The sequence below is a fragment of the Vespa velutina genome, chromosome 3, assembly GCF_912470025.1.
Source record: "Vespa velutina chromosome 3, iVesVel2.1, whole genome shotgun sequence".
Taxonomy (NCBI): Eukaryota; Metazoa; Arthropoda; class Insecta; order Hymenoptera; family Vespidae; genus Vespa; species Vespa velutina.
In genome coordinates this window covers 10,561,001-10,588,500 of record NC_062190.1, presented here as the reverse complement: position 1 = coordinate 10,588,500, position 27,500 = coordinate 10,561,001, and the positions used below count along the sequence as shown (strand labels likewise).

Here is a 27,500-nt window from a genome sequence, read left to right as displayed (position 1 = left end):
AATGATTTGAACAATTTCATCTGCTATCGATTCGCCGGTAAAGGAAGATACATTTTTTTCATCTAGCAACTGTTACAACATCCGTTGGTAAGAAGTTGCATACTAAATTATCTTTTCTTGATGAGAGAGAGGGAGAGAAAGAGAGAGAGAGAGAGAGAGAGAGGGTAGCTTCGTTCAATAGAACCGAAAAGTTTTCGCCTTTGGTAAAGTGGTCTCTTGGGAAGTGTAGTTTTACTAGCACACTATTATCCTACTTAACGGACGGTCGACTAGGCAAATGGTGAACGTGTTTCCTCGGAATTTTGGTGAAAAAGGTAGATAGAGAGAAATTCTAGGACGACTTGAAAATAGCTACCTTATTTCATCGTACGTGTTCACCGTAATATTTCGTTGGATGAGAAAATATAATTTTGTTTTGAACAATTCTTCAAATTTTTCACATTATCCCTTTTGTACTTTCATAATCATGGTTGTTAATTTCAAAAGAAAGAAAGAAAGAAAGAAAGAAAGATAAAAATGGAAAAGAAGAAAGAAGAAAAGTTTAGAAAAAACATTTCTTACTATTTTTCAATTCACGAGAAGATCTCTCTATTTTTTTTTTTTTTCCAGCAAAATAAAAGATACACACATATATATATATATATATAGAAAATGTAAACCGAATTTTCAAGTAGATCTTTTAAAGGGAAATAAATTTTCTCTACTACTATTACTACTTCTTCTTCCTCTTCTTCTTCTTTATTCCGTTTACGTCCTTTTCTTCTTTTTCATTTTCTTTTTTTCTTCTTTTTTTTTCCCTTTTTTTTTTTTTCTTCTTCTTTTCTTTACAATAAAATGTTACATCAGACGTAGCCTCTTTCTCCTTGCGATAGGATTCTATGTTATTTGGTTACCGGGTCGGACATGAGAGTTATTATTTGTTGAGACTTTCTACGTGAGAGAAAGCATACAAGTGACAGAGAAACCACTCCGAGTAAAATTCTATTGCGACTTTTACATTATGCATTGTTTCGTTCGGATATTCGAGATGAATTGAAGTTCGAAAGACATTTCAACTTGAACACTTGTAAAAGAGTAAAAGAAACGTTTGGAATTATATCGATCATATATGATAATCTATATTATAATATATGTCTCTTTATATCAATTTTCCATTTTAATTTTTTTCTTGTTTTTCTTTCTTCTTTTTTTTTCTGTTTTTCTTTTTCTTTTCTTTTGTCTTTTTCTTCTTAAAGACAAGCATCGAAAAGTAAAGGAGAAGAAGAAGGAGAAGAAGAAAAAGAAGAAGAAAAAAAATGATCGTAGACGATTATAACGAGCAACAACTCATTATACGCAGACGTTCTATTTTCTTCCGTAAAGGGTTAATGTCCTATGAAAAGAAAAAAAAAAAAAAAAAAAAGAAAAAAAGAAAAAATAAAAAAAAATAAAAAAAAGAAGAAAGCAAGAAAAAGAAAATTGGAAAAAGAAGCAAAAAAAAGAGAGAGAGAGAGAGAGAAATAAAAACGAAGATAGAAAGAAATACTATCTATCCTTTACCTTTATAGCTTTGGCAAAAGGAAGTTCACTCTTTCGAAATAAAGAATAAAAGAAAGATAGAAAGAAAGAAAGAAAGAAAGAAAGAAAGAGAGAATGAAAGAAGAGCTACTCAAACCTGAGGAGAATTTTCTACGGCGATATTTGCGACGTACAAAATATAATAAAATAAAATCTTCGTTCGTTCGAGCGCGCGCGCGCATGAGAGAGAGAGAGAGAGAGAGAGAGAGAGAGAGAGAACTTTTCTTCCATTTACGCTTTCGGCACGTATAAGAAAGTCGATGCTTAAATATAGAGAATAAGAAGCTGTTTGAAGAAATTTCGTTCTATTCCAAAGCGAAAGCAAGCATTTTCTTTTAGGATCTATTTTTCGTAGAGAATATAAACGTGTGAGAGTTTTAGCTCTCGTCAAAATTCTTTGCCGTAGGCAAGATGAATCTCATACGACATCTCGTCGAAACCTTTAAATCGATCATCCCTCTTTATGAAACGTCACCCTGTACCACTCAGTTTTTCGTCGAGCTTTCTTCTCCTTTTTTTTTCGTCTTCTTCTTCTCCTTTTTCTCTCTCTCTCTCTCTCTCTCTCTCTCTTTTTTTTCTCTTCTTTTTCAAATCTAAAGGAAAAAATTTCTCCTCCGGAGAATGAAACCAGATGAGTGAGTAAGGAAATTCTCTTACGATCATATCCTTTCAAGTACATAGTTAAATTTCTTTTTTTTTTTCATTTTTTAACAGATTATATTTTTTTCTTTTATATATATATTTATTTATATATATATATATATATATATATATATATATATATATATATATTTTTATTTTATATATATTTTTATTTATATATATATATTTAAAAAAAAAAAGAGAAACTATTAAATACTCGATGCATTAATCGATTCTAAAGAAAACAAATAAAAACAAAAAAAAAGAAATGAGAAAATTCAAAATTTCGTTTATTCGTTAACGTTTGAACGAAAATGGTAAAGATTCTTTTTCGATTGGGAAAACTATTGTATCTTAAATCGTTTCACACGTAGTTCAATATTATTCTATTGTTTAACAAATATATATATTTATATATATATATATATTTTTTTTTTTTTGTAATGTAGATATGATATGAAAATATTTTTTTTGATATAATTATTAAATACTTTGATACATTTATCGAATCACTATCATTACCCCTCCTCCTACTGCCCATTAAAAAAAAAAAAAAAGAAACAAACTCGTAGTTGCGTTTATTCGGAAACGATCGAGTTTCCTTTTGGATTGAATAACTCTCTTAGATCATCTTTCACATAGTTCAATATTTTTCTATTGTCTAACAGATATATATATATATATATATATTTTTTTTTTTTTTTTTATATAGATACGATATAAAATATCTTTTTGCAAAATTATTAATTACCCGATTTCGTTAATCGATCTTTAAAAAAAGATAAAAAATAAAAATTTCACGTTTATTCAGTTAGTTCAAAATTAATACAAAAATTGAAGACAATAACGATCGAGTATCTTTTGAATTGATAAATTATCTTGGATTATCTTTCACGTAATTTAATATTTTTTTATTGTCTAACAAATATATATATATATATGTATTTTGTTTTTATGTAGATGATATGAAAAAAATTTTTTTTGCAAGAAATTATTAAATACTTGACACTTTTATCGAATCTGAAAGAAGGAAAGAAAAAAGAAAATAGAAAAAGAAAAGGAAAATTAAAAATTTCGTTTATTGGGAAATGATTGAAATAAAAATGTGAATAATAATAATAATAATAATAATAATAGAGTTACCTTTCAATTGGGAAGATTCGTTTAGCATTCGAATGAGATTCATCTAATTGATGAAAGTAATTGGAGTACTAAGTGCCTATGTTAGCGTAATAGAAATAGCGTTTCTCGAGAAAGGAAGGAGGTGCATTTGCGAGTTCTCTCTCTCTCTCTCTCTCTCTCTCTCTCTCTCTCTCTCCCGTGCGCGCAAGTATGTGTATGTGTGTGCGTGCGTGCGTGCGTTGTGTGTTGTGTATACGTACGAAACGGTAGCTGTTTATCTCAGACGATCGGTTCTATTGTCTTCGGTGCGATCTATAAATTCCATGGTTGACTAATGGACGTTATTTACTAGAACGATCTACTAAAACACGATACGTCAAACAAATTTGCCATTGTCTTGCCATAATCTTCGAAATTTATTGATACTTTCCTCATTGCAATTGAATCATCGAAATTATTCAATGGAAATATCGTTCTTCAATATAAATCTTTTTTATGATCAACAAAATAGTAATATAATCGATATATGGATTCTTAAATTAAACCTACGTTTTTTAGTATGCCTATATACAGATCATATATTTGACATTTTCTTTTTTAAAAATGTTATTTACAAACATCATGTTACATACATAATCGTTAATTACATAATTGAAAAATGGTGAAGAATTGTTTACCTTTAAAATATTGGTTTGGACAAAATTTAGAAAGAAAAAAAAAAAAAAAAAAAAGAAAAGAAAAGAAGGAAGAAAAAAAAATTCTTTATAAGAAATTGTTTATCAAAAATTGTTTATAACGTTATTGTAATGCGTACGTGTTAGAAACGTGTAACGAAATATTCGCTTCATTTTTCACAGGATTAATTAAAAAGAAGAAAGAAAAAAATTCTGAAATAAAAATTTTTCACATGAAAAAATTATTAAATAATTGTTAAAGGGATCAATGAATATTTATAATTTTATATGGTTTTTTTTTTTTTATGTATGTTTCTAAAATTTTATGGTTTCGAAGATATTCCAATGTAAATAACAGATGTTTACGTTGACCCATTGACCTATTTAATTTCTCAAAATAAGAATAAACGTGCAGTGACACCGTGACCTATATATATATATATACATGCCTGTTGAAATACACGTGCTCGTAGATCAGCTGGTCGGTGTAGTAAACAATTCTTTTCTTTTTTTTCTTTTTTTTTTTTTTACTATACTTACTACGTTTACTACGAGGAGGCATAGATGTGAGATAAATTATGAATGGCAATATTTCATAGAGAACATATTTAAGAAACGAAAAGTCGTAGAGACATCTAACCAAAACCATTATCAAGAGGAAAATATTCTCATTTTATCTACGTACATCGATATTATTATCATGATAGAATTGATATCGTCGTGAGTATACACATGCATCCAATAAATTTTTCAAATTAATCATTTAAAAAAGAACAACATATATATATATATATATATATATATATCGTTATAAAATATTTTTTAATAAAAATATAACTCCGATGATATAATTTCTTTGATAATATCCGATTAAATAATTTTCAATATTATATTTATCCGTATAAATACATAATTAATTAAATAACGTATGATTTTGAACATGATTTGATTGTTTAACTGTTAAGTTAAAATTATTCTATATTAACGTGGTATGGCATATTCGAAAGGAGTTAATATTCAAGTATCGATATTAACAAACAGTTCGCATATAATTGCGTTGAAATAATAAACTTTTCTCTATATTGGAATATTCGGTTAACGTTATCGTTAAACAGTAACTTGGTCCTTATCGAGAGAAACAACGTCCTCGAGCTTTCGGGAATTCGCAGCAAGTTCTACGAAGTGTTGTGACGTTATACTGGAAGGAAAGACATGGAGTGAGAGAGAGAGAGAGAGAGAGAGAGAGAGAGAGAGAGAGAGAGAGAGTGAAGGATGGAGACATATGCTCAACGTGTTACCTTCTAGTTCTCAAGCCCATCTCATTTGGCAATCTGTCGTCACGGGCAATAGAGAAAGGACCTTTTTCTTCAAACAAAAAACATTAGTTTTCATAAAAACAAATATAATAGAACGATGAAATATCTTTTCCATTGTATTCCCCCCCCCACCCCACCCCTCCCCCTCCCCCTATGCATTTCTTTCATTTAAAATGAGGTAATTAAAATTTTTGTCATAACAAATAAATAAATAACATCACAGTTTAACATTTAACCTAAAGATATTTCGAATTACCATTCGATCTTCTTCTGGTTCATCTTTTTCTCGATTCCCATTCGTGGCATTATAAAGTATCCATATTGTACATCTACATATGTACATATGCATCTATATATGTTTCTCTTCTTGCATCTCATTCCAAGAAACGTACTACCATACATTGTATGTTGCAGCTGACGCGCTTTATCTTCTCGAATACAGCGGCGTTTTGACATTTTCTAGTCGACGTCCATCGGGTTTTCCATTTTTAAAAGAACATCCGTTCAATTCCTCTTCTTTCCTTTCCCTCTCCCTACCTCTCTCTCTCTCTCTCTTTCTCTCTCTCTATCTATCTATCTATCTATCTATCTATCTATCTATTTCTCTCTCTCTCTTTCTTTCTTTCGCACAATTTCCTCCCTCAAAAAGTAGTCTCAATAAATACGAACTCGAACATTTTCCCAAACGTTGTATCAAGTCGATCGAGTTAAAACGCCTGGCAGAGACTTTTATTAAACATAACTCTTTTAACATTCATATTTTATATAAAAACGTATAATTTTGTTTTGAAATTTTAATATTTATCCTTGACAGGTCCATGTTATCCTATAACATAATATATGTTAACATCAAAAAACTAAATCTTGTATTATACCGTTAAGTTAGTTGGTCAGGAACTAAAGTAAACTGGGACACAAAATGAATACTCATAGTCTAAGTCATGTTTCCCTTCAACCTTCCTTTATATGCATAAGAAAAGCTACGACCTTTCTTGTCAACTTAACCCGAACGTCTACCTATATTTTAGACGATCTCGTTTCTTGTTGACGCGTTACAAGCTTATCCTCTCTCTCTCTCTCTCTTTCTCTCTCTCTCTCTCTCTCTTTCTCTTTCTCTATCTCTCTTTCTTTCTTTCTTCTCCCTCTATATTCACTTTTTTGTCTCGAGCTATCTCGGATAATTTAATATACTAAAATGTTAGAAAAAAAAAAAAGAAAAATCCGTTTCGAAAAAGTGTTCGAAACATAAAGATAAATTTTCCCTCCTTACAAGTAAATAAAATTTATCCATTTTATTCTTTAATTTCGTATAAACATTAATTATATACATATAATAATAATAATAATAATAATGATAATAATAATAATAATAATAATAATAATTAATGACGTTAGTTTTAGTGAAATATCTAGTAAAGGATAGAGAATGGGAAACGTATGCGAATCCTTTATAACGAAGCTCCGTTACGTCCTTTAACGTGAAATACAGTGAAAGCAGCAGCACTCTAATATACGTTTTCATCCCGTGGGTTGTGAGTGCTATTAAAGTTCACGATGCTGCTTTTACAGGGCGTTCCATCAATTTCGAATGACTAACGTACGCGCAATACGCTCGTCGATGCTAGTTCCAGGACACCATTTAATTATATTTTCACAGCCCGTCGGCCATTTACGTCGACTAATCTCAACTACGGATCGACCATTCGATTTCGATCAAGGGTTATATATTTCTTTATCGTTATAACATTGTTAAGATCCCGGAAAGATATTATTATTATTACTATTATTATTATTATTATTATTATTATTATTATTAATTTAACTCATAAAACTTAGATCATTATTAAGATAATAAATTATTTTTATTATTTTCAAAATAATACATCCCGATCAATGTAATATCAATTTTAGGATAAAACTTTTCATTCTAATATTTAATATAATAATAATAATAATAATAATAATAATAATAATAATAATAATAATAATAATAATAATAATAATACAATATTTCTATGATATATTTACTTCCATTTCAAACATATAATATTTTCATGATAGTTTTAAGGTATCCAAAATCTTAACGTTATATATCATTAATGCGTTTCTCTATTGAATTTATACGTCTACAAACAGAATGAGAGAGAAATAGAAAGAGAAATAGAAAGAGGGAGAGAGACAGAGAGAGAGAGAGAGAGAGAGAGAGAGAGAGAGAGAGTACGATGGTATCTACATACGTAGATCTTTATGATTTGCATTAATTGAAAGGCATGCCACGTTAAACGCTCAACACGATCTACCTCTTTGACGATACTAATTGACGAACGGACGATAACTGTGTTCGCAATGTTGGATGTTCCTAGAGTCGAGGTCAAATTTCATTTCTACTATAACCACAGTCCGTATTACGAATCCTTCTCTCTTGTCCAACGTTTGCATGTGTACACATCTCTCTCTTTCTCTCTTTCTCTCTGTGTGTGTGTGTGTGTGTGTGTGTGTGTACGTGCGCGATGCAGGTTGTCTATACTTGGAAATGAATATTTAAAAATGGTGGTCAGAATTTCATTTGCCTTTAATTATTATGTACGTACGTAAAGTACGAAGAAATGCAACCATTCGAATAAAATGAAATGAAAATGGCATCGATCGAGAAACATTCTTATTGTTATGTCTGAATATTTCATATTAATCATTTTTATGAATCGTTTCCGATTTGATTCATTGGGACGAGAAATGTTCGGTTATATTTTTGAATTTAATATATAATCATTTGTTCTTTCTCTCTCTCTCTCTCTCTCTCTCTCTCTCTCTTTCTCTCTTTTCATGGCTGACTCGTAAATTTTATCGGAATATAGATAGAATCCCATCGAATTTATTCTATCCTATCTGTCGTCGTATTTACACATATATATATATATATATATATATATATATATATATATATATTTTCATTTCGTTCATTAATAATGTATATAACTAACAGGAAATCGTTCAATAATTTTGGTAATTAAATTTTGATTATACGAATGATATGAATCATAACGGGAACTCGATAAGTGTATAATTATTATATTTTCCACGTTATAAACGTGATTAGAGATTTCGATCTGTTCGATTGTCTCCTCTTGAATTGGATCGAGAGAGAGTGATTAAAAAAAAAAAAAAGAAGAGAAAGAAAAAGGAAAGAAAAAAAAAATAAAAGAAGAAGAAAAGAGAGAATAAAAAAGACGAAAAAGAAAAGAACAAAAAAAAGAGAGAAAAGAAAAAGGAAGAAAAAGGAAAGAATGAAAGAAAGAAGGAAAAGAAAAAAAAGAGAGAAAAGAATAGAAATAAAAAAAAAAAAAAATAAATAAATATCAAGAAAAACGAAATCATGTAAACGAATACACGTATAACCCATTTTATCTATTTTAAGTAAATAATCCAAACTTGAAATTGTCTCTTGGCTCGAGAATTTTGTATAATTAATTCTCGCATTTAATCTTCCCATATGCCTTACAATTTTCCCAAGCGACATGGAAAAATCAACTTTTTTGAATGTTCCATTTATAAAAAGAAATAATTTCTAACATTTCGAACGAACAAAGTAAATATGTATAATATATACGTAATATTACGATTTTCTATATGAATATTATTATTTCAGTAATATAATAACGTCCCTGTATTAGTTTTATATCCTTTTATTTCATTATATCTCTTATCGTTAATTCTCTCATGAGAATTAAAACCTTTTAAGGTAAGCGCGAACTAATTAATTTTCTGAATATATTCAAAGACTATTAGATAGCGATGTTATCGGGTCCGAGCTTGAACTGTACTATATTACCTTCTCTCGCAGCATTTCAATGTCGATCACAGGACATTGAACAGGATATTTGTCGACATTGAAATCAATTCGATTGCGCCACGTGAATGAAAAGTTTTTTTCTTCTTCTTCTTTTTCTTCTTCTTCTTCTTCTTCTACTACTACTTCTACTTTCTTTTATTATTATTCTTATTTTTCTAAATCTCTCGCGAATTTCTTTCTTTCTTTCTTTCATTCTCTCTCTCTCTCTCTCTCTCCATCTTTTTTTTTATTTTTTTTCCCGATTGTTTTCTTTACGAAAAGCAAAAAATAAAAGAAAAGAAAAAAAAAAAGAAGAAAAGAAAAATACCATATATAAATAATGGTCCCATACTTTTTTTTTTCCCCTTCCTCGTCAAATTCGAATACTCGATTTTGAATGGATCTAATTTTTACGAAAGATTTTAATTGGATTTCGTATTTCGTATCGCAGCTCGTAATCGTACTAACCGTTGATAAATCGTTATTCGATATTTTTGAATTATGGGCAACGTGTATATATATATATATATATATATATATATATATATATATATCTTTAAGTAGATAAAGTCCGGATAGATGATTATTAAAATGGATGTGACGAAGTATGGAAGACGAGTTTACGAGAGTAGAAGAGTAGTTGAATAAAGGTGAGAACGGGAGGGGGACGAGAGGTGACGACGAAGAAATTTTCAATGTCTTGAGTACAAAAGTTGACTTATTTTATAAGTTGGTTGAACTCGTTCGAAGAATAATCCTATCTATCTGAATATATATATATATATATATATATATATATTTATAGTCGATTTTCTTTCTTTCTTTTTTTTTCCTTTCTAATTTTCTAATATTGACTTCCGCGGCGACAATCAACGGCGAAAAATATATTGAGTGCTTCTCGATGATCCCCGTTCTAGGTGAATTTAAATCGATATTGAATTTCTGAACGAAGTAGAAGCTATTCGAGTTAGATTAAAAAAATGTAAATTAAGAGGATCGTCTCGCGAATTAAAGAGACGAAGAAAGGTGATCGATTTGTTTGATCTCGATCAATACTTACGAACTATATATATATATATATACATAATATATAATATATAAGAATAATATATAATATATAATATATATAAGAAAATCGTTTCTTTTAATACGAACGAGTTTATATTTTAAAATATTCGAAGACACGTCTTATTGTTTTATCGCAAATTATTGCGAAAAATTGTTTATTTTATTTTTTAACCTTTAAACCCTGGATATGACGCGACGATTTGGAGATATATATATATATATATATATATATATATATATATATATATGTACATACATTAAAGAGATATAACAGGGATGTAATAAAATCTTCCAAAAAAAAAAAAAGCGTGTAACGTAATGCTCGGATGATAAATTCATTAGAAGAATTATAAAATCAAAGGATTTTGAGAAGAAAATGACGAATTAGAGAAAAATATAAAAATTCGTATCGATCCTTTCGAGTATCACGAACCGCTTTCACGAACGACGATTCGCGAATGGCCTTTTTCTTTATTTTATAAAACGGGTGTTGACCCGATCGAATATTTGTCCAGAACAAAACTCGAAAATAGTCCGGTTGCTTTTATTCCTGTAGTTTCATTAACCGACGTTATAAATCGTTGATCACTTTGTTCTCTCATCTAGCGAGGTGAATTCGTTTCTTTCTATGTATTTTTCGAACCTAGGATCGAATGTCTCGTTGCAATACGAGACACAGAGGGATGTTCCAATGAACGAATATACACACACACACACACACATATATATATATATATATAAAACATAGTTTTCGTTTTTTATAAAACTATGTGCCATAGAAAAATAATATAGTTAATATTTTCTCTCTCTCTCTCTCTCTCTCTCTCTCTCTCTTTCTCTTTCTATCTCTCACTCTCTCATTCTATAAAAAAAGTTGAAAGAATCGAGGACTGAAAGTCTAATCTTGCAGACAGTTTCGTATAGATATTTATCATTCTTTAATTAGCTTCAACTATTCTATACTAAAGTTTCAACTATTACTCCGATAGAATTCTCTCGTTAATTCTTAACGTTGGCTAACATTTTACTTTTAGACTAAAGCGTCATAATTCTTCGGACAGCTGCTTCCTCGGTCGTTGCAAAGTTGCACAAAGGAATTATATATAATCCGTAATAGGTGGGTGGGAAGAGCAAGGAGAGAGGAGGGGCGGGCGGGGCGGGGGGCGGGGGAGACGGGAGAAGGGTTATAGTGGAAATGGAAGAGGATGGCAAAAGAGCAAAGAGCTATCCAATAAGCTTATGTAAGCTAAAATCACAGTCGTTAGAAGGGAGCGTTGATATAAGATCACGGTGAACGTCCATGAATATGCAATCCTTTAGGGACATAGTAATGTCGTTCTACACGTGGAGAGCTGCGTTAACTCGTTACTCCTTGGTGCATTAACGACTGTCGTTTCGTTACGGAATCTGTAAAATTTTCGCCGACCCCATGGGAAAACACGTATGCAGTTCTCTCTTCATTCTCTCGTTTACTTACCTTCCGTGAGTCGATTAACTCGAATCTGCTAATTTCATTCGCTAAGCTCCATCTTATCATCGTTCTTACATCTCGATTAAGTTAATATTCTAAATAAAGAGGGATATTATATTTGGTGTCGACGGAATAAAAATAAATGAAAGAGGAGATAAGAGAAATGAAAAGGATAAACTGGAAAAATGAAAAATGAAAGGAATATTGTAGATAAGAAAAATTAACGTTGTCAAATATATATATGCCTGTAATTTCTGGCTAAATAATTACTTGCATATATATATATATATGTATATGTATATATGTATATATTATGTATGTATGTATTATTTTCCTTTTTAACGTACCCATTTACATAAGCATTTACTCGGTCAGTACGTATCCATGTTTGGTTATTCAACGTATGTATTTATAAGCATATAAAGGATAGAAGAGTTAATGAGAACGTATTTATATTTGAAAGTATAATATGTATATCAAGGTATGAAAAATGAGTTTACGGTAACGTCTATATAGTTAATGCTTTTCATCAAACGATTTTGTATCCACAAAACTCGGTACGGAATATTTCTGACGTTTAACAAAAAATTGTTTTAACAAAATAAATTAGCTCCTTTGAAAGAGCGAGGCTAAACGAAAAAAAATAAATACAAAAGAAAAAAAAAAAGAAGAAAAGAAAAAAAAGAAAAAAAACAAAGAAAAGAGGACAAAAGCGCGAGAGAGAGAGAGAGAGAGAGAGAGAGAGAGAGAGAAGGAAATTAGAATACATCGCTCGAACATAATAATTTGAGAAATTTTACGAGCGTTAAATGTAATTCGTTCTGTAACAAGGATAACAACGTTAAAATTTCAAACGCGAAAATTTCATTGAACAACGTTGATTATATGGGACCGATTGAATTTGTCTTCTATCTCGCGTCGTTCACCTACAACGAATCATTTCTCCGTCGTCGAAAGATTTATATATATATATATATATATATATAGGACCAGTAACGGAAATAGAAAATAATATATTCAAAGTTGAGTATATCCGCGAAGGAAGAGAGAAGCAACTACTCTTACCACTCACGAGTTTTTCCATTTAGGTACGTGCGATTTATCCGTCGGCTTTACGAATTTTCTTTCAGAGAACGTGAAAGGATAAGGATCGAAGGGTAGATATACGTAAAAAATAGTAGATATTAATGTTATTCGAAAGTATCGTAGATAATATACATTGTTGGACGTGATCGAAGAAAATTAAATGAAAAAGAAAGGGAGGAAAAAAAAAGGAAAAGAAAAGAAAAGAAAAGAAAAGAAAAGAAAAGAGAAAAGGAGAGAAAAAGAAAAAAGGAAAGTAATACAACGTTTCTCGTCCAAAAAGTGTGATCTTGCGAATATTTCGAGTTCGCGAAACGAAATTACGACGAGGTCGTCCCGATTAGTTTGCCCCCCCCCCCAAAAAAAAAAAAGAAAACAAAAAAATAGAAAAAAAAAAACGAAAAAGAATCCCAGAGACATTGTGTACGTAAAAAAATTCTTAACACGGTTCTCTTGATAAAACTCTTGAGCTTTAAACGATCAGAAAAGTTGCGAAAGTAACACGTTAAGTCTGACAATGTATTTCAGAGGAAGTGGCAAAGATCAGTGAAAAAGAAAGTTCGTAGCACTTTGATGATCCAACGAAACTTAGTCAACCAAACACACACACACACACACACACATATATATATATATATATATACAAACACATTCACACACACATAGAGATGCATATATACTTATATGTAATAAGATTCTCGTGGTAATCTGTGCCAATTCGTACAGAAAGTGTATACACGGATATACGTATGTAAGATATATATGTACATGTACGTGTGCATGTGTATATATATATATATATATGTATATATATACACCAAGAAAAGAACGAAGAAAGAGAGAGAAAGAAAAAGAGAGAGAGAGAGAGAAAGAGAAAAAGCTTTCTATGTTTCTAGTCAATCGATTTTCGTTGTTATTTATTGTTACAATATCTACGTATCGGTGGTACGTAAAAACAAAGGCCAGTCGCGTGCTATTTCCCAAAGCGAAGCTTAATCAAGTTTCTTCGTTAAATCCTTTGCGCGTTCGAAAACGATTACATTGTTTGCTTCTCCTGTTTCGATCTATCGAAGTATCGAAGTTCGAATATTCTTCTCTTAAAAGAAAAAAAAAACAAAAGGAAAAAGAAAAAAGAAAGAGACAATATTTCTACGATAAATATGTAAGTAATACGATATTCGAGATAATAAGTAAAAAATGCATTTCTTTCTCCGATTCCAATGATGATTTTTCTTTTATAATTTTCTTTTTCTTCTCATTCATTTATTTTTTACTTTTCTTCTTCTTCTTCTTTTTTTTTTTTTTAAAGAAATCGTATCACTTAAAATATGATTTACGATCGAACTCCATTATCGAGATTCCGATTTCTCTCTCTCTCTCTCTCTCTCTCTCTCTCTCTCTTTCTCTCTCTTTCATTATTTCTATCTTTTTATCTTTCCTTTTTTATTCTCCCCTCACCTTCATTGCTCCATCTGCCCGTTTATGAGTCCGACTTTATATAAATCTCGATATATAAATCGTACTTTTACTTCTTAACATTTACCGTTCGTTTTCAATTCTTTATCGCTTGTTGTATCAACGTTTGTTTTTATTCCGAATCTATCTACGTATGTACTTTTGTATGTATATATGTTTGTTTGTTTGTTTGTTAGTTTGTTTGTATGTATGTATGTATGTATGTATGTATGTACCAATAAAGAAACGAACTAACATTCATTTATATGGATAGAAATTGGTACAGTTATTTTCTTTCGTAAACGTTACGAACTGGTTCGATATTTAAAGAATTAAAACGAATCGATTACGTGTACGAATATAGAAGTTAATTCTTTTTGTTTTGTTTTGTTTTGTTTTATTTTACCTCGTTTTATTTCGTTTCATTTTGTTTCATTCCGTTTTGTTTCGTTTACGAAGTTTTGAGGATTCGAAGAAGGAGATCAATCAATCTGGCAATATATTTGTTTCAACTACGTATTCATATATAATATCTATTATACGATATAGTTATGGATTATAATAAATTGATGTTAGATAAGGGATAATATAAAAGATAAGATCGTTTATATCGAAGTTTTACAAGATCGCCGCAATAAGTAAAGTTTCCTTATAAAAATTTGCTGAAAGCATAATTCCCACATTCCTTCGCGTTATCTACTTCAAAAGTAGTTTTTGAACGTTAATGCAAGCGCACTTTGCCTTTGCAACTATAATATAGGGTGTTTAGTCGACGAGATGAATTTAAAAGTAGGGATATGTATAATAAAATCTTTCGATTTTTATTTTTCGAGAATAAGAAAAGAAATGGACAAAAGGAGGAATTGGTAATCTTTTTTCCTTTTTTTTTCGTTTTTTTTTTTTGTTTGTTTTTTTTTTCTAAACTATATGTATTCTTATCGAAAAGATTCAATAAGACAAGTGAAGAAAAAATGAGAACAATAATTAATACTTCTCGACGAATCTTTCCTTCAAAAGACAAATTAAAATTTCGATGTATGTGTATGTATATGTATATGTATATATATATATATTTATATATATATATATATAAAGGAAAAAGAAAAAAAGATAAAAAGAAAGATAAAAAATAAAAATAAAAAAGAAATATTTTTCCGACAAAAATGACAGTTTTCTTTTCGAACAAGTTCGACAAGTTCGACAATGCCGTAAAATCGAAGTGAAATCAAACATTCATCCTTGTGTATGTTTCTCACCTTTGAGAATTTTTGTATGTATGTGTATGTAAGTGAAGTCTTCGAAAACGTAATTATCGAAGAAGCGAGTTAAGAAGGATAATTAACAGAAACGCGTTGGCTTATCTCTCTCTCTCTCTCTCTCTCTCTCTCTCTCTTTCTCTCTTTTCTTCTTCGTTCTCACTTTATTCTCTATTCTCGTCTTTTCTTCAATGTGCGTTCGAGACTTCGTAAAGCTCCGACTCATTTAACTTTGGTGACTTTCGAGAGGAAGAGATAGTCATTAGTAATTCTTCGAAAATTATTCGCAAAAGATCTTCACAAGATTATAAGGATTGTAGAAAATTTGATCTTGTAGTATATATTCTAAGAAGACAAAAAAAAAAAAGAAAAGAAAAACATGATTTAAATCGTAAAAAGGTACAAGTCACGAAATGTCAAGTCTTATACATAAATATATACATACATCGTACATAAATACATACATACATACGTATATATATATATATATATATATATATATATATATCCACGTACATACATACACATATATATATATGTACAAATTTATATATGTATCCACATATATATATATTTATATATGTATCTATATTTATGTAGTATCGAGATTAAATGTTAACGATAACTTTCTTAGATATCGGGTATCGATGTTTGGACACGTGACGAACAATTTAGAATTTCGACACGATAATATATACACATACACACGTACACACACATACACACACACATACACACACATACATATATATTTACAATGGTGACATAGTCACGTAACTTCTCAATGTGACTAGATGCCACGGAGGAGGTAAGACGTGTCAGAGGAGGAAGAAGTGGAGGATGGTGTAGCTTAAGGGAGAAGGTGGTGGATGGTAGCTCAGAGGAGGAAGAGCGTTCGTAGAATTTGTTACGAGGGCTAGTACACCCGACTCTAAAAGCGTCCGAAGATAAATGAGACGTCCAAAACGTTATTTTCCTTCTCGCCCTCTTACCATCTCTCTCTTTCTCTCTCTCTCTCTCTCTCTCTCTCTCTCTCTCTCTTTTTTCTATTTTTTTTTCTTTTCTTTAACTCGTTAAATAGGATTTAAAGCATACTCGACTAACAAATTATTTTCTGGTAATCTCAACACTCGCTTCCCTCTTTATTAGATTTATTAATGTTTAACAACCGAAAATTTGACTTTCAACGAGCATTTAGATTATCATCCGAAATCACGTTAATCGTACACCATTAGACATTAATCGAGAAACCTCAACTCGATTAGAACTCGTAAATTATATTAGAATTTCTTAGAAACAATGATACAACGATTATGAACTAACGTATGAATATTTCGATCTTCCATTATTCACGTATACTATAGATTTCGTTTCGTTAACAATATCGATACGATGCAAATTGAAACGATGGAATTAATCGATGATATTTAATTTTAAACGAACATTAAAACAAGATTAAGTCAAAAGTTGTAATACTTTTAACAATGATATCTAACTCGTTAATGACATATATATATATATATATAATCTTGAATTTATAAAGTTCCTTCTTTTTTTTCAATTTATTGTTCATTCTATTTAATGAAAGACACTGTCATCGATTAAAAAAGTTAAAGAGTTGAAAAATAACATCGGTTTGTCATTGTGACGGAGGGTGCAGGGTGGGATTGAACGATTGTAAATAAAAATAAAAAAAATAAAAAATAAAAATAAAATAAAGAGAAAGAGAGAGAGAGAGAGAGAGAGAGAGAGAGAGAGAGAGAGAGAAGAAAGAACGTAGTAAATAGAGGAGATAATACTCGAGAAGAGAGGAGAGTAAAAAAAGATAAAAAAAAAAAAAAAAGAAAGAAAAAGAAAAAAAAAAGAAGAAAAGATAAATATATCAATCGTAAGGGAAGAGAAGCTTCTTAACAAGCGAATCGTTTAAAATAGATAAAATCATGTAGGATGTAAATATAATACAGGTGAAAGGCTCTCTCTCTCTCTCTTTCTCTCTCTTTTAACGCATAAATCTCCTTTTTCTATCCTTTCGATAAGCTTACTGATTTCTCGTTACGTTCTTGTACAGCACATCACTGACCCATTGAATCCTCTTTCACTAAACATGAGTGACGTACACATATACGCATATATCCAGCAGATATACATAGGCAAAGCTATAATATATACATATATATTTATATTATTTAATATATATGTGGAGGAGGCAATAAGACAACAATAAGAGAAGAGAAAGAAAACGAGAAAAAGAATAAAAAAAAATATGCACTGAGGAGATCGTGAAAATACATATTATGGTATATACATATTAAACATATGTACGTACCTATGTATGTGTATACGTATATATATATATACATACGTTACATATATATATATATATATATATATATATATATATATATATCTAGCTAAAGATACGTGCTTCGAGAGAAAAGTATATATTCTGAATCAAAATGTTGGAAAAAAAGTCGAGATATCATGGATATGATTTAACTATAAAATTCGAAATAAACCGTCGAACATTCGTGCTGACAATAATTATGACTAACTTTGTTTTGAGGAATACACACGAATAGGGGTAAATAAAGGTGGTGATGTTAGTAATGGTGGGTGGTGAATGGTAGGTAGGAGAGAGAAAGAGAGAGAGGGTGAGAGAAGAGTTTCATCGAACGGAATATAAAATTGCTTATGGCAGGTGCCTGTCGTTCGTAGTAAAAGATTTCGAACGATCTTTTTTGAGATGGAATGACTCCTTCCTCGTGACATTTTTTTCTTTTTTTTTTTCTTTTTCGTTTTTTCTCTTCTTTTTTTTTTTTTTATAAGGAAATGAAGAGAAAAAAAGAAAATATAAAGGAAGAAGAGACGATAGGAAGGATAAAGTATAAAAAAGAAATACGTTTTAAAAGCATCTCCACTTTTCGAGAATTCCATCTTGAAGCGCGAAATTAACAAAAAACAAATTTCTATTGGCAATTATTTTCCGCGAGGGGGTATAAGTTTCGTCAAAAAAAAGAAAAGAAAAAAAAAGAAAAAAAGAAAAAAAAGAAGGGAAAAGGAACGAAGGAAAAAAAAAGAAGAAATGAAAAATAAGAATAAAATTTGTTGACGTTACGAAAAGTGATTCGTTTTTTCTTTTTTCTTTTTTTTTTTTTTTCTTTTTTTTTTGTTAAATTATGCGACTATTAGTGTTAATATTTTTCGTTCGATAAATTTTATTCTTACCTCGTCTCTTCTCTCTCTCTCTCTCTCTCTCTCTCTTATCTTTCAATCGTAGATATATTCGTAAAAAAAAGATTCAATCTTTTCTTTCTTGTTTCTTTTTTTTTTCCTTTTTTTTTTTCGCCCTTCTTCTTTTGATTTCAGGTTACTTTCCACTACCGCCGGTCTACTGTCTCGCTTGGATTTGTCTGGACGTTCTATTTTGTACGGCAAGCATAATGCATCTCTGCACTATAAGCGTCGACCGATATCTGAGCCTACGTTATCCGATGAAATTTGGTCGGAATAAAACGAGACGAAGAGTCACCCTGAAAATAATATTTGTCTGGCTACTGAGCATCGCCATGAGCTTACCTCTCAGTTTAATGTATTCTAAGGTGAGAGAAGTCATGATTAACAAATAAAATTCTTTTTTCATATTATATATATATATATATATATATATATATATATATATATATATATGTTATACTTACACACACGTATGTAAATCTAGGGATAATTTTTATTTACTCACGATTCATACAAATATATAATTTGCATGTACATTTCTTCCTCAAATATTTGAATCCTCGTACGTTCTATTTGTTTTCATTCATCAATATTTTTTTTTCTTTGTTTTTTTTTCATACTTACGAACGATATCAATGTAACTTAGATATAATACATTTCGAATTCTTACGAGTAAAGAGTAATAATAGTAAGGGGAAAAAAGGGGGTTAGTTCTTCGAAAGTTATTGAATGAGATTTTTTTTCCTATCTTCCCCATTAATCTTTACGACCACGTTTTATATATTAATATCGATAATAAAAGATAGAATAATATTGAGGTGGAAGGGTTAAAAGAAAGGAAATTCATCTGTTTCCTCATCATTTCGTAAAAAGATAGATGGTTAGATAGACAGATGAAGATGGAGAGAGAGAAAGAGACAACGAAAGAGAGAGAGAGAGAGAGAGAGAGAGAGAGAGAGAGAGAACATCTCAGAATTTCGAGGCATTAATTTTCCCCCTTGTTAGCTGTCTCGAACAGCAGAGTTCTCTGTCTCTCTCTTTGAGGGGAAAAAGGGTAATGACTACGTGTGTGTGTCTGTGTTTGTAAAAGAGGAAAAGACCAAATTTGCGACTTTCGTTTCATTCTTGGGAATTTGCAACATTGTTGGCGTTATTTGCCAGAGAAAACAAGAACTCGGAATTACCAGAGACTCAAATAGTCTAGGTAAATGTCACAAAATTGTCAGTATATGGTGAAACCTTTTTCTTACTCTCTCTCTCTTTCTCTCTTTCATCTTCTCATTCTCTTTTATATTTCATTCCTATAGAAACGCATTCGATAAACGTTTCAGTTTTACAATGTTCAGTCAGAAAATTGTTCCTTTCCTTTTCGTTTAATTCAAAAAGAAGTATTTTTCGTGTAAAGTAATCGATAATATTATGTACTACGAGTGTTCTCATGGTTCTCTTATCATCTGGAAGTAATACTTACATTTAGGTATTCTCATAATTGCACTTGCGTTAATTGCGAGAGAAACAAATGTTAAAATGTATGTTAGAAATTATTATATGTAAATATTTATGTATTTAATATATTTGTGGAAGAAGAACGGACAAATATTAAATGTTCCGCAATCTAATGAAGAAATAAATCATTCTCTTCAATTATCCAAATTCTTTTAACAAATTAGAATATTTGAAATGAATTTAATTCTTTATTTTTTTTTTTTTTCCTTTTTCTTTAATCGTTAATAAATCAATTTCAATTGATAAAATACGAACGATAATCTCGTGCGTATTCGTAATTATATATTGTTTCGAATATTTGTCGTTATATTTTCTTTTTGGATATATCACAAGTGTATCACAAGTGGGTGGATTTTGAAGAGATTAATGTAACTTAACTTTTGCTTTCAAAAATAGCAAAATATTTAAGCTTTAGTCTATTATCTGGTAAAGTCACGTCGGTCACTAATCCGGATAATCTAAATATATACGTATTCAAGAGAATTAGTGTGAAGGAAAGCTCGAAGCTCTCTTTGGTCTTTCCAACGAGAGTTCCGTAACGTTAGCTTTCTCTTTCGTCGAGAGACCATTTACCCCGATATTACGTGTAAAATATATGTCGATATTAACAATAATTAATCAAGACAAGCGTTCATTAGTTCGTTCGTTCATACCTTCGTTATCACGGTTAGAGATGATATACTGTGTGTAGATAATACCGTACTAAAGCTTCCTTTATAATTAGCATTGAACGCAACTATTGAACTATAAGATAACTATAAGATAATTTGTGAAGTTTCATTAGATAACACGTAAACGATAATATTCTCGTTGTTCCATTAGACGAACTTTATAAATATAAAAGAAGGAGTAAGAAAAAAGAAAAAAAAAAAAATAAAATAAAATAAAAGAAAAAAGAAAAAACTCATGAAAGTAGCACGTATTTACTTGAAACGTAATTTTGACGATGGTTAAACGAGTAACGTTAGGAGGGGTTGAAATGGGGCGGGGGGAGGAGCTGCTGAGACGTGCGTGCTAAACGAGAATAATGTTACTTACTACAGGAGTTACCAAAGAGAGAGAGAGAGAGAGAGAGAGAGAAAGAGAGAAAGAGTTTGAAATATCGAAAATAGCAATTTTCTACGTAAGGATTTAACGAGCAGTAAACGGGAGGAAAAGAAAGAAATATAATTATAAAAAGGAGAAAGGAAGGAAGGAAGAACGAATGTCTGCTTTTTTAAAATGGGATCAAAAAGTATAGAAAAAATTTTTCTGAATGGCTATACACGATTCTCTTCATATATAATGAGAATGTTAGCTTTGTTTTTGTATTCCATTTGAAAATATTCATTTGCATTCCGCGATTCGATCGTCGTAATTAAAAAAGTAATCACATAAATTCTTTGATGATGCTCGTATAAGTACTGCAGATATATCGCGGATTAGACGATTCCTTTTTTCACGAATATCGGAGAGATATCTTTTGGTGGTTCTATAAAAGATACAAGAAAGAAAGAGAGAGAAAGAGAAAGAGAGAGAGAGAGAGAGAGAGAGAGAGAGAGGAAGAGAGAGTAATTCGATTCTCTCACTCGTACACGAGAACTCATTTTATTCACGGGAAACCTATTTTATTACTATTAGCTATTTTCTCTTTCCTACTGTGTTCTATTTAAATGTACACATGTATATAAGTATATATATGTATGTATTGAATATACTATAAAATATTATATCGCAAATGGTTTATCATCAAGATGATACTTTTTAAAAGGGGCGTCTTGTAACTACTCTCTCGAAATATCGATTTCTACTGCATTTAGATAGAAGATAGAAAGATAGAAAGAGAGAGAAAAAGAGAGAGAGAAAAAGAGAGAGAGAGAGAGAGAGAGAGAGAGAGAGAGTGAGTTAATAAGCATAGAGCTTTTCATCGACATCAGACAGTCGCTATCATATTTTTCCATTCGTTCGAGACGCCATGAAGCGTATTATCGACAGGCACAGAAGCGGAGCTTTAGTCGATGTCACTCTCTAGAAATGCATGAAGATCTAAGGCTATAACTCTCTCGGTATGGAGATTTTCGACGTTCGCATGGATCGTAAATATTTGATTTAGGACTCCAAAAAAAAAAAAAAAAAAAGAAAAATGAAATAAAAAGAACAAAGAAAAAATAAAAAGAACGTTTACGTAGAGATATATTTTTTTTAACGACTAATACTATAAAGACCCTTTTCTAATGAAACGGATAATAATATAATAATCATTATTATACGAATCCATTAGGTAATTTAAAAAACAAAGAAAAAAAAAAAAAAAAAAAAAAAAAAAAAAAATATCAAATTTCAAATTAAATTAGACAACGTCAGTTTGTATAATTACATTTTCCACGTTCGCACCGATCGTAAATGTTTGATTTAGGGTCCAAAAAAAAAAAAAAAAAAAAAAAAAAAAAAAAAAAAAAAAAGAAAAACAGAAAAATAAATAGATCGTTTCTATCGGGATATATTTTTTTCCCCAGATTACGATAACTATTCTTTTAATCAAGCGAATAACAATATAATCATCATTATATTTAAATTCATTATTTAAATTTTAAAATAAATATCAAATTTCAAATTAAATTAGACAACGTTGGTTGGTACAATTAAATTTTCCGAGCTTTCGCTCGTATCGGTAAATATTTGATTTAGGGTTCAGAACAAAAAAAAAAAAAAAAAAAAAAAAAAGAAAAGGAAAATCAAACGAAAAATAAAAATAAAAATCTCATTTCCATAGAGATATATATTTTCTTTTTTCTCTTTCTTTTCTTTTTTTTCTTTTCATTCATATTACGATAACTCTTCTTCGATCAAACGAACAACAATATAATAATCCATATATTTCAATCCATTAGTTTAATTTCCAAACAAATATCAAATTTCAAATCAAATTAGACAACGTTGGCCTGTACAATTAGATACCAGGAGATAGTTAGAAAATAGATGGTTGTTTCATTGGTTCAATGAATTTCGAATAATCGGAGTAAACCTGGTTGACCTAGCGTGAAGCCAACGAAAATTCAAATATGGTCTTTGTACGATAACGTTACGCATTATGTACGTACGTACGTACGTACGTATATAGAAAGTTAAACGTAAATCGATAATAATAAACGATGCACGAGTACGAAATACATAAATATCTATGTATGTATAGGTCGCGAGGGTCCGTGATATTACCTGCTTATCACGTATTCAACGTACGTAAACGTTTCATCCGTGACAAAATGATTATGTTACAAAGCGACGTGCTTTATAATATTCTTTCGTTCTTCTTTTGTTTCTTTTTCTCTTTTTTTTTAATCTGTTTTTCTTCCTCTTTTTTTATTTTTTCTTCTTTTATTTCCTTCCCTTCGAAATTCTACAATTTCTATTATAATAAAACGGATCTATTTATTATCATTGAATTTCATACTTACCTTTAAACGATAATTAATTGAACGATTTTTCGACGTATTTCGTTCCTCGATCAATCCATTTTCACATTGTATTAAATAAAATTAAAAATAATTCTACAACGATATCACATTTTTTTCTTTTTTTTTTCTTTTTTTTTGATATTATTACAGTAAATATTTTATTATCGATTGTGCACAATTTAAAATCATGAACGAGTTAACGTTATTATTGTAATTTTTAATATTGATACGTATAAATAATTCGTCGATGTTCGAAATCGATGATATTCTTAAAAAAACGGGGAGGGGGGAGGAAGAGAGAGAGAGAGAGAGAGAGAGAGAGAGAGAAGACTGATTTTATTGTAATAAGTGCTAAGCTCAGGCAATTGCACAAATGATTTGTTTTTTATTATTACGTTAAAATTCAAAAATGAATCGTCGATTATTGAACGTCGAAGAAAAATAGATATTTCTTACGTTCGACTTATCCGAAATAAAAGTATCATTCTAGGACGGTGTACTGAACAAAGATGAGAGATAAAAAAAAAAAAAAAAAAAAAAAAAAAAAAAAAAAAAAAAAAAGAAAAAAAGAAAAGAACAAAAGAAAAAGAAAAAAATTGAAACAATATTCAAGAGACATTAATTAAAAAATGGAAATGCTTCTCGCTACAAATTGTTGATTGGAGGATGTCTAATGTATACGCCATTGAACGCGTACAAGGGATACCACTTACGTATATACATATATATATATAATGTATATATATATATATGTGTATGTATGTATGTATGTATGCATGTATGTATGTATGTATGTACCTATATATATCTGATAGACGAACAAACGATCGACTTATTTATTATTATGATAGGCGAGAGGGAAATATTGATTATTATATCACATATTGTCCCTTAATCCTCTGTATACTCGAACGGTTCCGGTGGATCAGCTTCCTTTTCCTCATCGGGTTTTGGTCCAAATGCTAAAACATAAAAATCAAAAAGAATCAAATGGTCAATATACGTGTTCGTAATACAATCGTCGACGTTTCAAGATTAAACCAACGATTTAAGTAATTGATTTTAATCACGGCCGAATTTATCTTAATTAAATGGTCCATTAGCGGTTAGAGTTGAAACTTTCGAAGATGGAATATTTCATTTCACTAAGGAGATTAATAATTCAACTAGATGTAAGTAGGATAATTTTCTTTTTTTTTTTTGTTTTTTTTTTTTTATCGTACGAATTTTATTCTTCTTTTTTTCTCTCTTTTTCTATTTTCTTTTCGACACTAGAGAAGAAGATAATCGAGTAAAAAATTGTATCCGTTCGAAATGATTTCCGAAAGGGTCTTCGTTAAAAAAAAAAAAAAAAAAAAAAAAATAAAAAAAGAATAGAAAAGAAAGAAAAGGAAAAGAAAAAACAAAACAATATATATATGTATATACAAACAAATATAAATTATTATATCTCACCGGCGACTGGTTCAACCAGTTCCTCTTCAGTGTCCGCTTGAATATGCTTAACCATAACGATACCCCCAATTTGAAGATCCTTCACCGGTACGTAATGGCTACCATCGACCAATTGAATCACCTTCAATTGTTGTCTCAATACTCTAGCTGGATTTTGAAGAATCTCAAAGTTCGGCTCTGGTTCCTTCTTCTCTTTTTCACCCTTTTCCGCCTCATCTTTGCCCTTTTTATCGATTCTACTATCCTTCGTATCTTTAATCTCCTTCTCTTCCTTCTCTTTCTTTTTTTCATCCTTCTCCTTCGGTGTATTTGCCGTTGATTCCTTTATCTCGACGTTTTCCTTCGTCTCTACCACCGCCGGTGGATCCTTCAAACGATATATTAATACTTATATAAGTATCGTATATTAATCTTAAAAGAAAAAAAAAAAAAAAAAAAAAAAAAGAGGAAGGAAAAAGAAAAAAAAAATCTAATTTATCTTCTGATTAATCTGGCAAAGGATAAAGAAAGTAACTCGAACGAACGAATTTAAATGAATGAATGAACGAACGAATGAACGAATAAATGAAATGACATCTGACTTTTAAAAACTATAAAAGTATATAAGTCAATATTGATTGTTATACGTTTTATAAGCCGAAATAAAATAACGCGGTTCCTAGGAAACTTTAAAATTTATATATATATATATGTGTGTGTGTAGGAGGATCGTTTTTAAAGAGAGAGAGAGAGAGAGAGAGAAAAGAAAATAAGAACTGACCTTTTTTTTTTTTTTTTTTTTTTTTTTTTTTTTTTTTTTTTAATAATTTTAAATGTCAGATTACGTCGAGTTTTTACAGTTGCACATGTGTATTGATGATTGAAAAACGAGCTTGGTTTCAAATAATATACATTTAATAATCCACGGCAATTAATCGATTATTTTTATTAATATAAAAAGGGGAAAAAGAAAGAAAGAAAGATAGAGAAAAGAATGTTATGTCTTACCACGTCCATTTTTTCATGAGAGTCACGTGCTCTTCTCTCAGATTCCTTCCTACGTGCTCGTGCTGCGATACTGAGTACAGCGGTAGTGACCTTTTCCCTTTCTTCGCGCTTTTTCTCTTCGAGCGGTGCTGGATATGCGTAAATACTTGGCCGTGCATTCGAACGTACCTCCAACTTTGGCATTTTTAATTGAGCATTCAAAGCGATCAAGCAAGTAGGCGTAAATGCTAAGGCAAGGCAATGTGCCAACGGGAACCAATACCAATACTGAGTGAAGACCAGGGCACCAACGACCGCCAACATATTTGTATGACCTGTTCTGGATTGGAGTGACACTGTCACGTTGCGACCACCTACAGAGAGAGAAAAAAAAAAAAATTTTTTTTTTTAGTTTATTGACAGAAGTATGTAGGCGCACGTGTTTTTTTTCTCTTTTTTACTATTGCAAAAAATTTAAAGATAAGCTATGAAAATAGGGACGTTTTAAAGATGGATCAGAATGTTTTGTAAAAAAAAAAAAAAAAAAAAAAAAAGAGAAAAAGAAAAAAAAAAGTTTTCCAAGACAACGGGAGATTGGTTTAACTCGAGAGGCTGCTTTATAATCTCCTTGAAAGTTCTTTAGTCTTGAAAGTCCCATATTCTCCGTCTCGACGATGAGAAGATTAGAGAGTTTTGATCATCTTACCAGCATCTATGATACCCTGTGCAAGAATAGCACCGAACTTGGCCATGACGTCCTCGTGCTTGTCGACGACTACCTTAGCGTAAAGGGCACGGAAATCCTTTACGCGGGAACAGGTAGCTTCGGTCTGTTGAATGAGGATCATTGCCGAGGCTATTAACGCTCCCTGTCTAACGAAGTTCACAGGGTCGTTCGTCATTGGATCTAAGAGTGCTATTGCCTCTTTCAAGCCGGTTCCAGCGCAGGCAATTCCCAGAGCCATTGCAGCGCCATATCGAACGTGAGGATTATAACTCTCGGCCAATAGAGACACTACGCTTGGACATTGCTCGGGTGTTCTGGGAAAAAAAAAAAAAATTAAATAAATCGTTACTCGAAATATTTTTTTACAAAGGTCACGTAAAAAGTTTTTTTTTTAAATATTTACTTCTTACATTGGAAAAAAAAAAAAGTTTCAAACCATGATATCGAATAATTTTTCAATTATAACAATTACTTTGATATCAATTGTAAATCAAAATATAAGAATTATCGTCAATTATTAAAGTAAATCCCAAAGGAGATGCGCGGCATATTCAAATACAGGAAACATAAATGTAATGGTAGCGTATTAAGGTCATTATAGACACATATGTACTTTCATAGTTATTGGTTGATTAATGATTTCGAATTGTTGAATTTAGAAATGGATTTATATAGTTCGTTGTTGTTATAACTTGTTTCGATTTC

The 27,500-nt window shown here is 30.4% G+C and overlaps 2 protein-coding genes across 7 annotated transcripts in view; one reads left to right on the top strand and one right to left on the bottom strand.

Annotated features, from left to right (window-relative positions):
- The window catches only part of LOC124948143 (dopamine receptor 2), a 70,910-nt gene that overhangs the window by 24,135 nt on the left and 19,275 nt on the right, over positions 1 to 27,500 (top strand). For all 5 annotated transcript variants that reach the window (XM_047491343.1, XM_047491342.1, XM_047491346.1 and 2 more), the window contains one exon: positions 18,840 to 19,072. In XM_047491343.1, the coding sequence (XP_047347299.1) occupies positions 18,840 to 19,072 (233 nt within the window). The remainder of the gene's footprint in view (positions 1 to 18,839; positions 19,073 to 27,500) is intronic.
- Positions 23,579 to 27,500, bottom strand: part of LOC124948142 (26S proteasome non-ATPase regulatory subunit 1) — a 63,360-nt gene continuing 59,438 nt past the window's right edge. For both annotated transcript variants that reach the window (XM_047491340.1, XM_047491341.1), the window contains exons 11-14: positions 26,775 to 27,109; positions 26,090 to 26,442; positions 25,103 to 25,469; positions 23,579 to 24,609 (exon numbers count right to left, since the gene is read on the bottom strand). In XM_047491340.1, the coding sequence (XP_047347296.1) occupies positions 24,539 to 24,609; positions 25,103 to 25,469; positions 26,090 to 26,442; positions 26,775 to 27,109 (1,126 nt within the window). In that variant the 3' untranslated portion in view covers positions 23,579 to 24,538. The remainder of the gene's footprint in view (positions 24,610 to 25,102; positions 25,470 to 26,089; positions 26,443 to 26,774; positions 27,110 to 27,500) is intronic.